The sequence below is a fragment of the Lolium perenne genome, chromosome 2 (assembly GCF_019359855.2).
Source record: "Lolium perenne isolate Kyuss_39 chromosome 2, Kyuss_2.0, whole genome shotgun sequence".
Taxonomy (NCBI): domain Eukaryota; kingdom Viridiplantae; phylum Streptophyta; class Magnoliopsida; order Poales; family Poaceae; genus Lolium; species Lolium perenne.
The window spans coordinates 167,138,529-167,151,624 of NC_067245.2; the positions used below are offsets into that span (position 1 = coordinate 167,138,529).

Consider the following 13,096-nt stretch of genomic DNA (forward strand, 5'->3'; position numbering starts at 1 on the left):
TTATAGATGACATTTATAGCCATCAGTTGCATATACTATTAAATTTTCTTAAACACATAGAATAAAGCGCGAGCAATATCTATGAAAAATAATATGTACCCACTTAGTAAAAAAAGAAGTTTCATGTCTTAAAATGGAAGCTATGGGAGGGAAGGATGACTTGGTCGATCGAAGTTGAAGATTAACGTGGCACGTTTTGCGTAGGCACGATAGCGAGGTTCGACCATGACCAAAGCTAGATATCCTCCGAGTTAATTAACCATGTGTCGGGCTCACAGGATCCTGGTTGTTAGTCCAGACACACACTACACGCCGTGACATCATGTCCCGGATCAAAACACACGTGGCTGCCGGAGACACGCTACCACCTCTCGCCGATGTTGGTTTACCCGATCTCGATTTTGACCCAGGAAGTATTTGTGTCGCCCGAGCGTGCGCTGGTCGCGGTGGACCTATATATCAGTGTCAGGTCACCGCTGCGAGTGCGAGCGGGATCCAGCCGAGCGTACCGGGGATTGAGAGCGAAACCAGGTGAAAAGAAAGCAAGTACGTAGACGTTGCTGCCGGGAGCTATTGGAGTCCGACGTGGGCCAATCGGAGGTCGCCACGTTATTCCACACGTGGGACGCGACTATCTTCGCCTTGCGCGTACGTCAACCGGACGGCGCAAGTCGAATCGGCAATTTCGAGCTTCAGCAGGTGGCGGGTCAGGGCTATTCGCCATTGTGATTACTGGTGGAAACCGGATTATGGGTTCAGTTCAGCTCAAAAGTTATGGGTTCAGTTAGTCGATTAATGCTTAAATAAATCAGTTTTCATAGGGTTTTTATAAATTGAGTTCACCCCAACCCAGTGCTATAGAGGCAGCTCCACCCCTGGCAAGGAACCTTCGGCTCACTGGTCCACCCTTTCTTATAAACCTTCTGCTTCTGCCCTTCATACTTCGAGGCAAATGAAGAAGAAATAAAAATAGACACTAGGCCATACAAGCGAAGCAACTAGGCAAAGTGGCAGCGTTCAAACAAGAAGAACTAACAACCAAATTGGGCCCGTGTGAATAAACCAAATTGGGCCCGTGTATGTCTAGATCGTTGAGGCTGGTGTATGTCTAGATCGTTGAGGCAACCCCATGGTACCAAATCTCTTACTCCCTCCCATCAATAAAAGAATCACTTTTTTTTTAGAAAAAATATAAGGCTCGACCAGCCTAACTTTAAATAAAAGGATACCACTTGCTAAAATGCCTACCTTCGCTAAGGACTGCTTCTGACGCGAAGGACTACCTTTCTATAGTGGATTGGCAGGTGTTGTTAAAAGTTTGACATAGGTACATGAATAAAAAATCACAACCAAAGGGGTACATACGGGACTCAGAGAAGGAGGCGAAAAGAAGGCGGTCAATAAAACCCATCTAGGGTCCGTCCCCTCGCCGGCGACACCGCCGGTCCGCTCCGCCTCGGGTGGCCTTTGGAGCCTTGGAGGTGTGGCGGACCATGGCCTCTCGCCGGCGGCAGATGTCGTTCTTTGTTAGGTTGTTTTCAGTGTGCTACATCCTGAAGTCAGAATAAGGTCCTCCCTGTCCTACTCGCTACGGTGGTGTGTCTTGCATCGGCAGAGGGCGCGTGGAGTCGTGTGTCCGGCGGATCTCATGGGATCCAGTCGGTTTTTGTGTTCGTTGGTGTGGTTTCAGCTTAGTCTCTTCTGATCTACGGTTTTCATCTTTAGCGACGGTTGCTGCTCTGGTGCACTGGTCCTTTGGGTCCTTAGCACGATGACTTCCTATTTGTCTAATACAACAAGCTCTACTACGACAAATTTTGCCTACCTCCGGTGATGGAGGGGCGACAACGGTGGCGCGCCTTCGGCTCGCATCAGTGGCGGTAGTCGTCGCTAGGTGGTCCGAAGACCTATTTATAATTTTTATTACTTTCGTATCTATTTGTACTACTATTGATGATTATTAATAGATCGGCAGAATTTTCACAAAAAAATAAAATAAAAAATCACGAATATAAAGAAAATATTGAAGTACACCTGTAGTGAAACCTGAAGTATACCAAAGTACAAATGTGGTGAAACCAAAGTACCACGTATCCTAGAAACTAGAAGTACAACTATGTTCAAAGCCAAGTACGCCCAAAGTACCGCGGTGCTAATTTATAAGTACTCACGAAACCTATCAACACACGATCTACTTTTGATGGTCTGAAAAGTGAAAACCGTTCGTAATTTGAACCAACATTTTTAAAGATATTTCATTATGAATATTTGAATCTCGAAAAAAATTGTTGAGCCATCTCCCCTCCCGTAGGCTGCTCTCAGCCCTGGCTCCACTTTGATTCTCCTTGCAAGTATTATTCGCCATTTTCGGTTGGCTTTCTTGGACCACGTTGAGCCACATGTGGGATGCACAGAGGGTGTACTTATCTTGGCCGAAGTCACCCTCTCTTAAAAAAATGTAAAAATTGTTGCTGATTACAATTTTATACTACGATTGCCCACTTGAGAAACAGAAAATTTCCTCGGAAAAAGAAAGTGCAGAATAAAACTAATCCAAGGCTGTAGGAGGCGTGATCTCAAAACACACAGACACAAGAGCCTACGGCCATGAATTAACCCAAAGTAATTAATTTTATGATTAGGAAGTGGTGAAACACTGAAATTGCATCAGTCTATAGCAAGGAGGGAATGAGCAATCACGAGTAACGCATGCTTGATCGATCACGTATGATGAGACTTCGCTACGGATGTTTTCCCCAACTTCTCCTATGTGACCCGGCACGAAACCAGTTAGCCAAGCAACGCGTACTCGATCTATATACCGAATACTGAATTACTGAGCAGCAGCATGTGCTTCATTAGTCAAGTCTGATGGTCACCAGGGTAGCTTGTTAAACCAGATAACACACTCTCACTCGCACCGTCCAATTGTAGCTTGTTGAATCAAATAAACACAATGGCACCTCAAGATCAAATAACCAGTTTTGCACGTTACTCTCGCCACCACCGTCGGTTCTCAACCAATCCATAATGACGTACCAAAATGGTGCCACTATGTTGGAGTTGGTCTACTACATTTCCAGTTCGAGGGGACTATTCCAGGCTTCCAGCTCTCTATCAACATCCGGGCAAAGTTATATCTGATGATAAGCCTCCTTTTTGACTCAACGGGAGAAACAAGGTAGTCAAATAGTTAGATACGAAGCACCGACGACTTGTCAGAAATGGATGGCTCAACTCCTCTACTCTTCGTCATGGACTTATCTTCCTTGACAACATGAAAAATAGGGTAGCTCCATCATAAAAAATTACTTGCGCAAGAACATACGATATTTGCACTACATTCCTTTTCAAACCAGTTTGATATGCAAAATTGATCAGTGGAGTGATTGAGCACTTCCTCGTTGACAACCTGAATGGATGTCTTGGTATCGGAGGTCATATAGTAACTCCTCGTAAGGTCACATGTGAAATATTCTTTCTTATATGCACGTGCATAAATAAGTTGATGGACAATGAGACATGTCAGATGCAAAAGGAGGATGCAGATTACCAAAATTTCCCAACTCTACGGAAAATTTCCCATGTATTGACATCCTATAAAATGTCTACTAAATGTATTCAATCCAACGGAGATAAGTGCAAATTATTAAGTACAGAGCCACCTAGAAGTGCAGCAACAGATAGAAAAACATAACTGAAATGACAAACTACTGCCGTGAATTCTACATGAAACAAAACACGAATTGCTCTAAACACGTTTTCAGATTCTCCACAAGAAATACAGAAACGTTAAGGTTACTTTATTAGGGAAACAAAGAGAAATTTTAGTGAATTTAAGTTTACTTTGTTAGGAGAGAAAGAGAGAAGCTGCATTGGGACTGCAACAGAGATGTTTGGTTCAGATTCCTTGATGGCAGTTAACTAGAATCATCACTCCAATGCGACAGGTTCTGTAACAAACCTTGTACCGTTACATGACTGGAATGCTGACAGAAATTCTAGCTAACTGGTATAGCAGTAGCACATAACGCTGCGGTTTAGTTTATACCCAGTATGCTAAAACAGAAACCATTGGAGAGGTCTCTATCTGTGGTTCCGCGCAGGCTATAAGTACAGTGCATATGTCTACATGGACTACTTAAAGTCCATATTATTTGGCGTGCATCTCATAGCTTGTCCTAATTTCTGAGTAGATCGGCAATTATATAGTGCAAAGGTACCAAATGGGTTCCAGACTTCCAATAAAGAGGAAATCAACGACCGGCTGATGAAAAAGAAGTGCTAAGTGACTAAAGCAGAGCTGCAGATTACCATGCAATGACCCTACCACCATTCGTCAACATATATTGTTGGCGAATGGAATCTTAATACCTACTGATCAACACAAAATCGTCATCGTCAAGAATCCGAACCTCTTTCTGTCCCACAAAGTGCTCCCTTCCAATAGCTTCAACAATCCGGACAAACTCAACCCTCTTTTCACGAGGAAGGGGAACATATGGTAATCTGAATACAGGCCTCGCCACACCAAGCTGGGCCAGGGCAGTGTTGAGGCCAATCGGATTGGGCTGGCAAAACAACAATCTCATCAGAGGCAACAGCTTCTCATTTAGTACCGCATTCTCCCCTTCATACATGAGATTCCGCATTAGACCAGGAACGAGGTTGCTAGCTACAGAAATAACGCCAGTGGCGCCATATTTCCACCTAGAATCATGGCATTCATCGTCATTACCGCTCCATACTGTTATACCTTTCTCAGTGTAGCAGTTAAGCCTCTCATGTCCAACACATTCTTTCATGCCAGCCAAGTTTGCATGACGTGAAACCACCTCAATAACTGGAGGAGTTATATCCTGGCCAGTCCTGGATGGCACATTGTAAATGATGGTTGGACCCATCGGGAGGACATCATTGAAATGAGAGATCAATCCTTCGGTGGAGGTCTTCCCATAGTAAGGATTGATATGGAGAGCTGCATGCATGCCCACAGCAAACCCCTGCTCTGTTGCGTGAACAGCCTCTCCGGTTGAGTTACTTCCAGTGTTGCCGATCACTTTAATTTTTGTTCCAAAGCAGTTAACAGTATGCCCAATTAGCATGATGTGTTCATCCCAGCTCATGAGGTGACCCTCTCCTGTTGTTCCTCCAACTATTACACCATCAGCACCACTGTCTATTTGCATATTTATCAATGAATCATATGCTTCAAGATCAAATCTTCCATCTGGCAAATATGGGGTTTTGAGAGCTGTGATTAATCGAAGGCTTTTGATATCATCTGCCGATGTCCTGCAACAGAAAGAGAGAAGGTACAGGCCTAAGTAGCATATACATATCAAAGTCTACATAAAATACTTATGGGCAAACAGTAAGATTAACATGGTACAGATCATTACAAAGCAATAAATTACTAACCAGAAAATTTTACAGCTACCAGCCTACTATTACCAGGTTTATGCATGATCATTTCTTCTAGCATGATGAACAGAACATTTATAAATCCATCCATACTCCAGCCAATATTGTTTTGTTTGACAAGATCCTTCTAGCTACACAAATTAACTATCTTACAGTGACAAGAGATGACTCACCAAAAGTAGTTTGTTCCATATAACTGAACATACAGGAACATAATAAAATACCATGTATTTGTATATTGAGTTGATATTCCTAGCCTAGACCTGAACAAATGTGTAACAATTCACAATTGAAATAAGATCAATCCATTCTAGCACTTCCAAATGTCTGGGTAATTTTAATTCTTTTTATCTCATTATTATTTCCCACCCTTGCTTCGGATACAAGAAATGCCACATCATCTGTGATATTGATCATTTCGTCCTGTCTTAGACCTAACTCGACAAATGAATAAACGATTGCAGAAGTTCTACCACAAGGGTACTTGGAGAAGTGAAATAGTGACATCCAAGTTACAACCAGTAGCCATTGAATGATTGAACTAATCTACGAGCTACGAAAGAATTATACTCCCTCCGTTCCTAGATATAAGGTGTATAGCTTTTTGAGAAAAAGTCCTGAATATAAGGTCTATTGCGTTGTACAACTTGGATGGACAACTTTTTTAGGGATTCAATTGTTTTTCCTTATATTTTTTAAACTCCTCTATTTTTTCACGTCAATTTTGCAGGGATAATCCCGCCCAATCCTGGCGTATTTTTTCCTCAAATTGCATTCTTTAATATTCCAGCCAAAAAACTATACACCTTATATCTAGGAATGGAGGGAGTACTGGTTTTCGAAGACAAAATAAATAAGTGCAGGCATCACATCTGTCCCAGATAATTGCAAATGTAGAACATATAAACTGGACTAAAAACATTGCGCTCAAGATGCCTATGAGTTTTAGACAGGAAAGCTCTTTAACCAAGCAGAAAGTAATACCAAATATTGTGATCAAATAAACAATTATGGAAAAGGAACCAATGCCCTTTCATCGAGCTAATTTTTTTTTACCGATTTTTCACTTCATTGCTTCGCATTGGAAGGTAATCATCAGAACTGACGGCTGCCACTGCCAACGTCCCTCTGCCTCTGACCCTGTACATGACCTTCGAGTGTCATTGCGCCGCTCAAGTACTAAAGCTGAATATACCTGAAACAAACGAGTTCAGAACCATAGTTACCGTGATCGACAGGTCCATCTTCCAACGCCGATCGAGATCGAGCGATCTGAAGCGGTGCTCAAATTCCTCCCCTGATTCGCAGACCGAGTCGCTGCTGCCACTAGACAAGGTTGTCGCCGCCCACGCTGGTGGAGCGCACTTCGCGTCGCCAGCATGTCGCCATTGGCGTCGCAATGTAGGCGGACGGCAGGGTGGGATTGAGCAGCAGGGAAGCGGGGCATAGTGGCGGCGGCGGAAGCGGAAAGATGAAAGCGAGGAAGACGTGCTGAGGTCGCTGACGCCTTGTTTGGAAGGCCGGTTTTCGGGTGGAATTCAGTGTATATTACCAGCCCAACCAAATACAGTCAGACACACGCTGCGAGCCGCTTGGCAGCCCGGTTTTAGGTGGGCTGAAACTCTGTAAAACCCACAAAACCAGTCAGGTAGAAGTGTATACGAAACGCTTGTGGCACCTCGGGCTTTTTTCTGTCCTCAACGTGTTGGACTCGGCTCCGGCGAGTGGCGACGCAGCAAACTGTTAACGCTCGACGCTCGCATTTTTCCTAGTTCACGGGCTATTTAGGTGTACTCGAGTCCAAGTTCAAGCAGGCCGTTCCTTCCTCCTTTTGTGGATTGGTGTTTCGTTACTTGTCTGATGCATTAGTTTGATCGATTCCTAGATCTTATTCTGGACTACTCTATTTCTGAATCTTTGGCTGGGTGATGCGTATATGGTCAAGGTGTTGGATGGTTCTTGTCCTCATACATTGCTAGCTGATTTATTTAGTTTTCAGAGTTTACAAGTCGTTTTTTTTCGATAAAGGATACTTTAATAAGAAATTACATCCAGCCTCTGCATAAACAGGATGCACACAGCCGTTTTGTTGTCTCAAGTCCAAAAAGATAAATAATAAAAACTAGGCGAGATACATATCGGAACGATGAATCATATAACGCCTGAAGTGTAGGTGGGGCATCTATTCGTAGACTATGCTGCCACCCATGTAGGGAAAAAGTATCCCTCGCCGTAGCCTCCAATGTCTGAGACCTCCGTACATAGTTTGTCGGTTCTCCACTGTATAGAGGTAACCATGAACGGAGAATACATGTACATCTGTAGATGACCTGCAACAAAGAACAATTTTTGTCATTAAAGATCTTGTCAATTCTACATAGCCAAAGCGCCCAGATAACTGCTAGCGCCCCCACCCTAAGAAGCAACTTAAACCTTGAATCTATACCATGAAGCCAATTGCCAAAGACATTGGCGACACTAGTCGGAGGATACAAGGTAGACGCTACTTGGATGACAGACCATATAGATCTCGCGAAGTGGCACTGGAAGAATAAGTGTTTGATTGTTTCGTCCTGATGACAAAAAACACACCGTGTACTTCCATGCCAATTCCGCTTAACAAGATTGTCTTTGGTGAGAATAACCCCACGACGAAGATACCATCCAAAAAATTTAATTTTTAATGGTATATTCATCTTCCAAATCTTCTTATTGTTGTCAACTGGTAAGTCAGAAAGAAGGATCGCATTGTAGAAAGATTTTACGAAAAAGGTACCATCTACATGAAGGTTCCATCTAAATTCGTCTGGTTCAGGTGATAAATGAATATCTCCGAGCCGTTGAATTAGGGTATTCCATGCCACAAGTCTTTGTCCAAGTAAAACCCGTCTGAACGTCACATTCGGAGGTGAGGTAGCCATTACAGTAGCAATGGTATCACCTTGGCGACGAGCAATCCTATACAGAGCAGGATACTGTTCACTTAAGGGTGCATTGTCTAGCCAAGCATCTTCCCAGAACCGTATCTGTGCTCCATTCCTGATTGAGAAAGTACCGTGGCGAAAGAATACATTTTTTGTCGCCATAAGACCAGCCCAGAAGTGAGAATCCCCAGGTTTCCAAACCACTTGGGATAATGTCTTCGAACCGATATACTTTCTCCGAAGAATAGTTTGCCAAGTCCCATCCTCAGTAAGTAGCTTAAACAACCATTTACCCAGAAGAGCTGAATTCTTGACCTCCAGGTCATGAACTCCAAGCCCTCCTTGATCTTTGGGACTACAAACTATACTCCACTTAACCAGTCGATATTTCTTTTTCTCGCTGTCCCCTTGCCAAAAGAATCTAGATCGATAGTAATCGAGTTTATGCAGAATTCCTTTCGGTAGGATGAAGAATGATAACATATACAGTACCATATTTGTGAGTACCGAATTAATGAGTACCAATCTTCCTCCCAGGGACAACAATTTACCTTTCCAACTACTAAGGCGTTTTTGTAATCTTTCTTCCACTAATTTCCATTCCGCGATTGTAAGTCTCCGATAATGAATCGGAATACCCAAATAACGAATAGGAAATTGGCCTTGCCCGTGATACGTCTCCGACGTATCGATAATTTCTTATGTTCCATGCCACATTATTGATGATATCTACATGTTTTATGCATACTTTACATCATATTTATGCATTTTCTGGAACTAACCTATTGACGAGATGCCGAAGAGCCAGTTGCTGTTTTCTGCTGTTTTTGGTTTCAGAAATCCTAGTAAGGAAATATTCTCGGAATTGGACGAAATCAACGCCCAGGGGCCTATTTTCACACGAAGCTTCCAGAAGACCGGAGAGTCAACGAAGTGGGGCCACGAGGCGGCAAGATGATAGGGCGGCGCGGCCCAAGCCCTGGCCGCGCCACCCTGTCTCCTGGGCCCCTCGTGACGCCCCTTGACCTGCCCTTCCGCCTACAAATAGCCTTCGTCGCGAAACCCCCAGTACCGAGAGCCACGATACGAAAAACCTTCCAGAGACGCCGCCGCCGCCAATCCCATCTCGGGGGATTCAGGAGATCGCCTCCGGCACCCTGCCGGAGAGGGGATTCATCTCCCGGAGGACTCTACACCGCCATGGTCGCCTCCGGAGTGATGAGTGGGTAGTCTACCCCTGGACTATGGGTCCATAGCAGTAGCTAGATGGTTGTCTTCTCCTCATTATGCTTCATTGTCGGATCTTGTGAGCTGCCGAACATGATCAAGATCATCTATCTGTAATGCTATATGTTGTGTTTGTTGGGATCCGATGAATAGAGAACACTATGTTATGTTGATTATCAATTTATATCTATGTGTTGTTTATGATCTTGCATGCTCTCCGTTATTAGTAGAGGCTCTGGCCAAGTTTTTGCTAGTAACTCCAAGAGGGAGTATTTATGCTCGATAGTGGGTTCATGTCTCCGTGAATGCGGGGGTGACAGTGAGAAACCTCTAAGGTTATGGATGTACTGCTGCCACTAGGGATAAAACATTGATGCTATGTCCGAGGATGTAGTTATTGATTACATTACGCACCATACTTAATGCAATTGTCTCTGTTTTCAACTTAATACTGGAAGCGGTTCGATGATAACTTTGAAGGTGGACTTTTTAGGCATAGATGCATGCTGGATAGCGGTCTATGTACTTTGTCGTAATGCCCAATTAAATCTCACAATACTCATCATATCATGTATGTGCATGGTCATGCCCTCTCTATTTGTCAATTGCCCAACTGTAATTTGTTCACCCAACATGCTATTTATCTTATGGGAGAGACACCACTAGTGAATCATGGACCCCGGTCCATTCTTTACATCCGAAATACAATCATCGTAATTGTTCTACCGTTTCTCTCGCAAACAATCATCATCCACACTATACATCTAATCCTTTGTTACAGCAAGCCGGTGAGATTGACAACCTCACTGTTTCGTTGGGGCAAAGTACTTGGTTTGTGTTGTGCAGGTTCCACGTTGGCGCCGGAATCCCTGGTGTTGCGCCGCACTACATCTCGCCGCCATCAACCTTCAACGTGCTTCTTGGCTCCTACTGGTTCGATTAAACCTTGGTTTCATACTGAGGGAAAACTTGCCGCTGTACGCATCACACCTTCCTCTTGGGGTTCCCAACGGTCGCGTCTTTGTACGCGTATCAAGACTGTTTTAAAGCGCTGCTGTCGGGAGATCAAGACACACTGCAAGGGGAGTCTCCACATCGCAATCTCTTTACTTTGTTTTTGTCTTGCTTTACTTTATTTACTACTTTGTTTGCTGCACTAAATCAAAACACAAAAAAATTAGTTGCTAGTTTTACTTTATTTGCTATCTTGTTTGCCATATTAAAAACACAAAAAAAATTAGTTACTTGCATTTACTTTATCTAGTTTGCTTTATTTACTGTTGCTAAAATGGCTACTCCTGAAAATACTAAGTTGTGTGACTTCACAACCACAAATAATAATGATTTCTTATGCACACCTATTGCTCCACCTGCTACTACAGCAGAATTCTTTGAAATTAAACCTGCTTTACTAAATCTTGTTATGCGAGAGCAATTTTCTGGTGTTAGTTCTGATGATGCTGCTGCCCATCTCAATAATTTTGTTGAACTATGTGAAATGCAAAAGTATAAAGATGTAGATGGTGACATTATAAAATTAAAATTGTTCCCTTTCTCATTAAGAGAAAGAGCTAAAGATTGGTTGCTATCTCTGCCTAAGAATAGTATTGATTCATGGACTAAATGCAAGGATGCTTTTATTGGTAGATATTATCCCCCTGCTAAAATTATATCTTTGAGAAGTAGCATAATGAATTTTAAATAATTGGATAATGAGCATGTTGCACAAGCATGGGAAAGAATGAAATCTCTGGTTAAAAATTGCCCAACCCATGGACTGACTACTTGGATGATCATCCAAACCTTTTATGCAGGACTGAATTTTTCTTCGCGGAACCTATTGGATTCAGCTGCTGGAGGTACCTTTATGTCCATCACTCTTGGTGAAGCAACAAAGCTTCTTGATAATATGATGATTAATTACTCTGAATGGCACACGGAAAGAGCTCCACAAGGTAAGAAGGTAAATTCTGTCGAAGAAACCTCTTCCTTGAATGATAAGATTGATGCTATTATATCTATGCTTGTGAATGATAGGACAAACATTGATCCTAATAATGTTCCGTTAGCTTCATTGGTTTCCCAAGAAGAACATGTTGATGTAAACTTCATTAAAAATAATAATTTCAACAACAATGCTTACCGGAACAATTCTAGTAACAACTATAGGCCATATCCTTATAATAATGGCAACGACTATGGTAATTCTTATGGGAATTCTTACAACAATAATAGGAACACACCCCATGGACTTGAAGCCATGCTTAAAGAATTTATTAGTACACAAACTGCTTTTAACAAATCTGTTGAAGAAAAGCTTGGGAAAATTGATATACTTGCTTCTAAAGTCGATAGTCTTGTCATTGATGTTGATCTTTTGAAATCGAAAGTTATGCCTCATGAAAATCATAATAATAAAATTGTTACTACAGCAAATTCCATCCAAGTTAGAATTAATGAGAATATAAGATTGATGGCCGAATTGCGTGCTAGGTGGGAAAGAGAAGAAAATGAAAAAGAAGATAATATAGCTAAAGTTTGGACTATTACCACCACTAGTAATGCTAATGCTACACATGTTGCTGCACCTCCTACTAATAATGGTAAAAGAATTGGTGTTAGCAATGTTTCCACTTCTAATGCAAAGCGCGAAAAACTACCCGAAATCGCTAAAATCATTAAATCGCACAGATAAAACTGCTGAATTTTTTTCCAACATTGGGGATGATGATCCCATTGCTTTAGATCATAATGGTTTAAATTTTGATGATTGCCACATCTCTGAAGTTATAAAGTTCTTACAAAAACTTGCTAAGAGTCCTAATGCTAGTGCTATAAATTTGGCTTTCACGAAACATATTACAAATGCTCTCATAAAAGCTAGAGAAGAGAAACTAGAACGCGAAGCTTCTATTCCTAGGAAGCTAGAGGATGGTTGGGAGCCCATCATTAAGATGAAGGTTAATGACTTTGATTGTAATGCTTTATGTGATCTTGGTGCAAGTATTTCTGTTATGCCTAAGAAAATTTATAATATGCTTGACTTGCCACCATTGAAAAATTGTTATTTGGATGTTAATCTTGCTGATCATTCTACAAAGAAACCTTTGGGGAAAGTTGATAATGTTCGCATTACCGTTAACAATAACCTTGTCCCCGTTGATTTTGTTGTCTTGGATATTGAATGCAATGCATCTTGTCCCATTATATTGGGAAGACCTTTTCTTCGAACTGTTGGTGCTATCATTGATATGAAGGAAGGTAATATTAAATATCAATTTCCTCTCAAGAAAGGTATGAAAAACTTTCCTAGAAAGAGAATGAAGTTACCTTTTGATTCTATTATTAGAACAAATTATGATGTTGGCACTTCGTCTCTTGATAATACTTGATATACACTTTCTGCGCCTAGCTGAAAGGCGTTAAAGAAAAGCGCTCATGGGAGACAACCCATGTTTTTACTACAGTACCTTTGTTTTATATTTGTGTCTTGGAAGTTGTTTACTACTGTAGCAACCTCT

At 42.0% G+C, this 13,096-nt stretch overlaps 1 protein-coding gene across 1 annotated transcript; it reads right to left on the reverse strand.

Moving 5' to 3' along the window:
• Positions 1-4,176: 4,176 nt before the first annotated feature.
• On the reverse strand, positions 4,177-6,935 carry LOC127333809 (4-hydroxy-tetrahydrodipicolinate synthase 2, chloroplastic). Its single transcript, XM_051360246.2, has 3 exons — positions 6,651-6,935; positions 6,481-6,564; positions 4,177-5,295 (listed from the first exon to the last, which is right to left on the reverse strand). The coding sequence occupies exons 1-3, from the start codon at positions 6,869-6,871 to the stop codon at positions 4,368-4,370; spliced, it is 1,233 nt and encodes a 410-aa protein (XP_051216206.1). The 5' UTR covers positions 6,872-6,935; the 3' UTR covers positions 4,177-4,367.
• Between the last annotated feature and the right edge of the window lie 6,161 nt (positions 6,936-13,096).

Excerpts from the sequence above, each read along its gene's own strand:
- LOC127333809 (XM_051360246.2), bottom strand. The coding sequence starts at position 6,871 with ATGCCCCGCTTCCCTGCTGCTCAATCCCACCCTGCCGTCCGCCTACAT. Across the intron at positions 6,565-6,650 it reads AGATGGACCTGTCGATCACG|GGTCAGAGGCAGAGGGACGT; the intron begins GTAACTATGGTT and ends GGTCATGTACAG. Across the intron at positions 5,296-6,480 it reads AGCAATGAAGTGAAAAATCG|GACATCGGCAGATGATATCA; the intron begins GTAAAAAAAAAT and ends TTTCTGTTGCAG.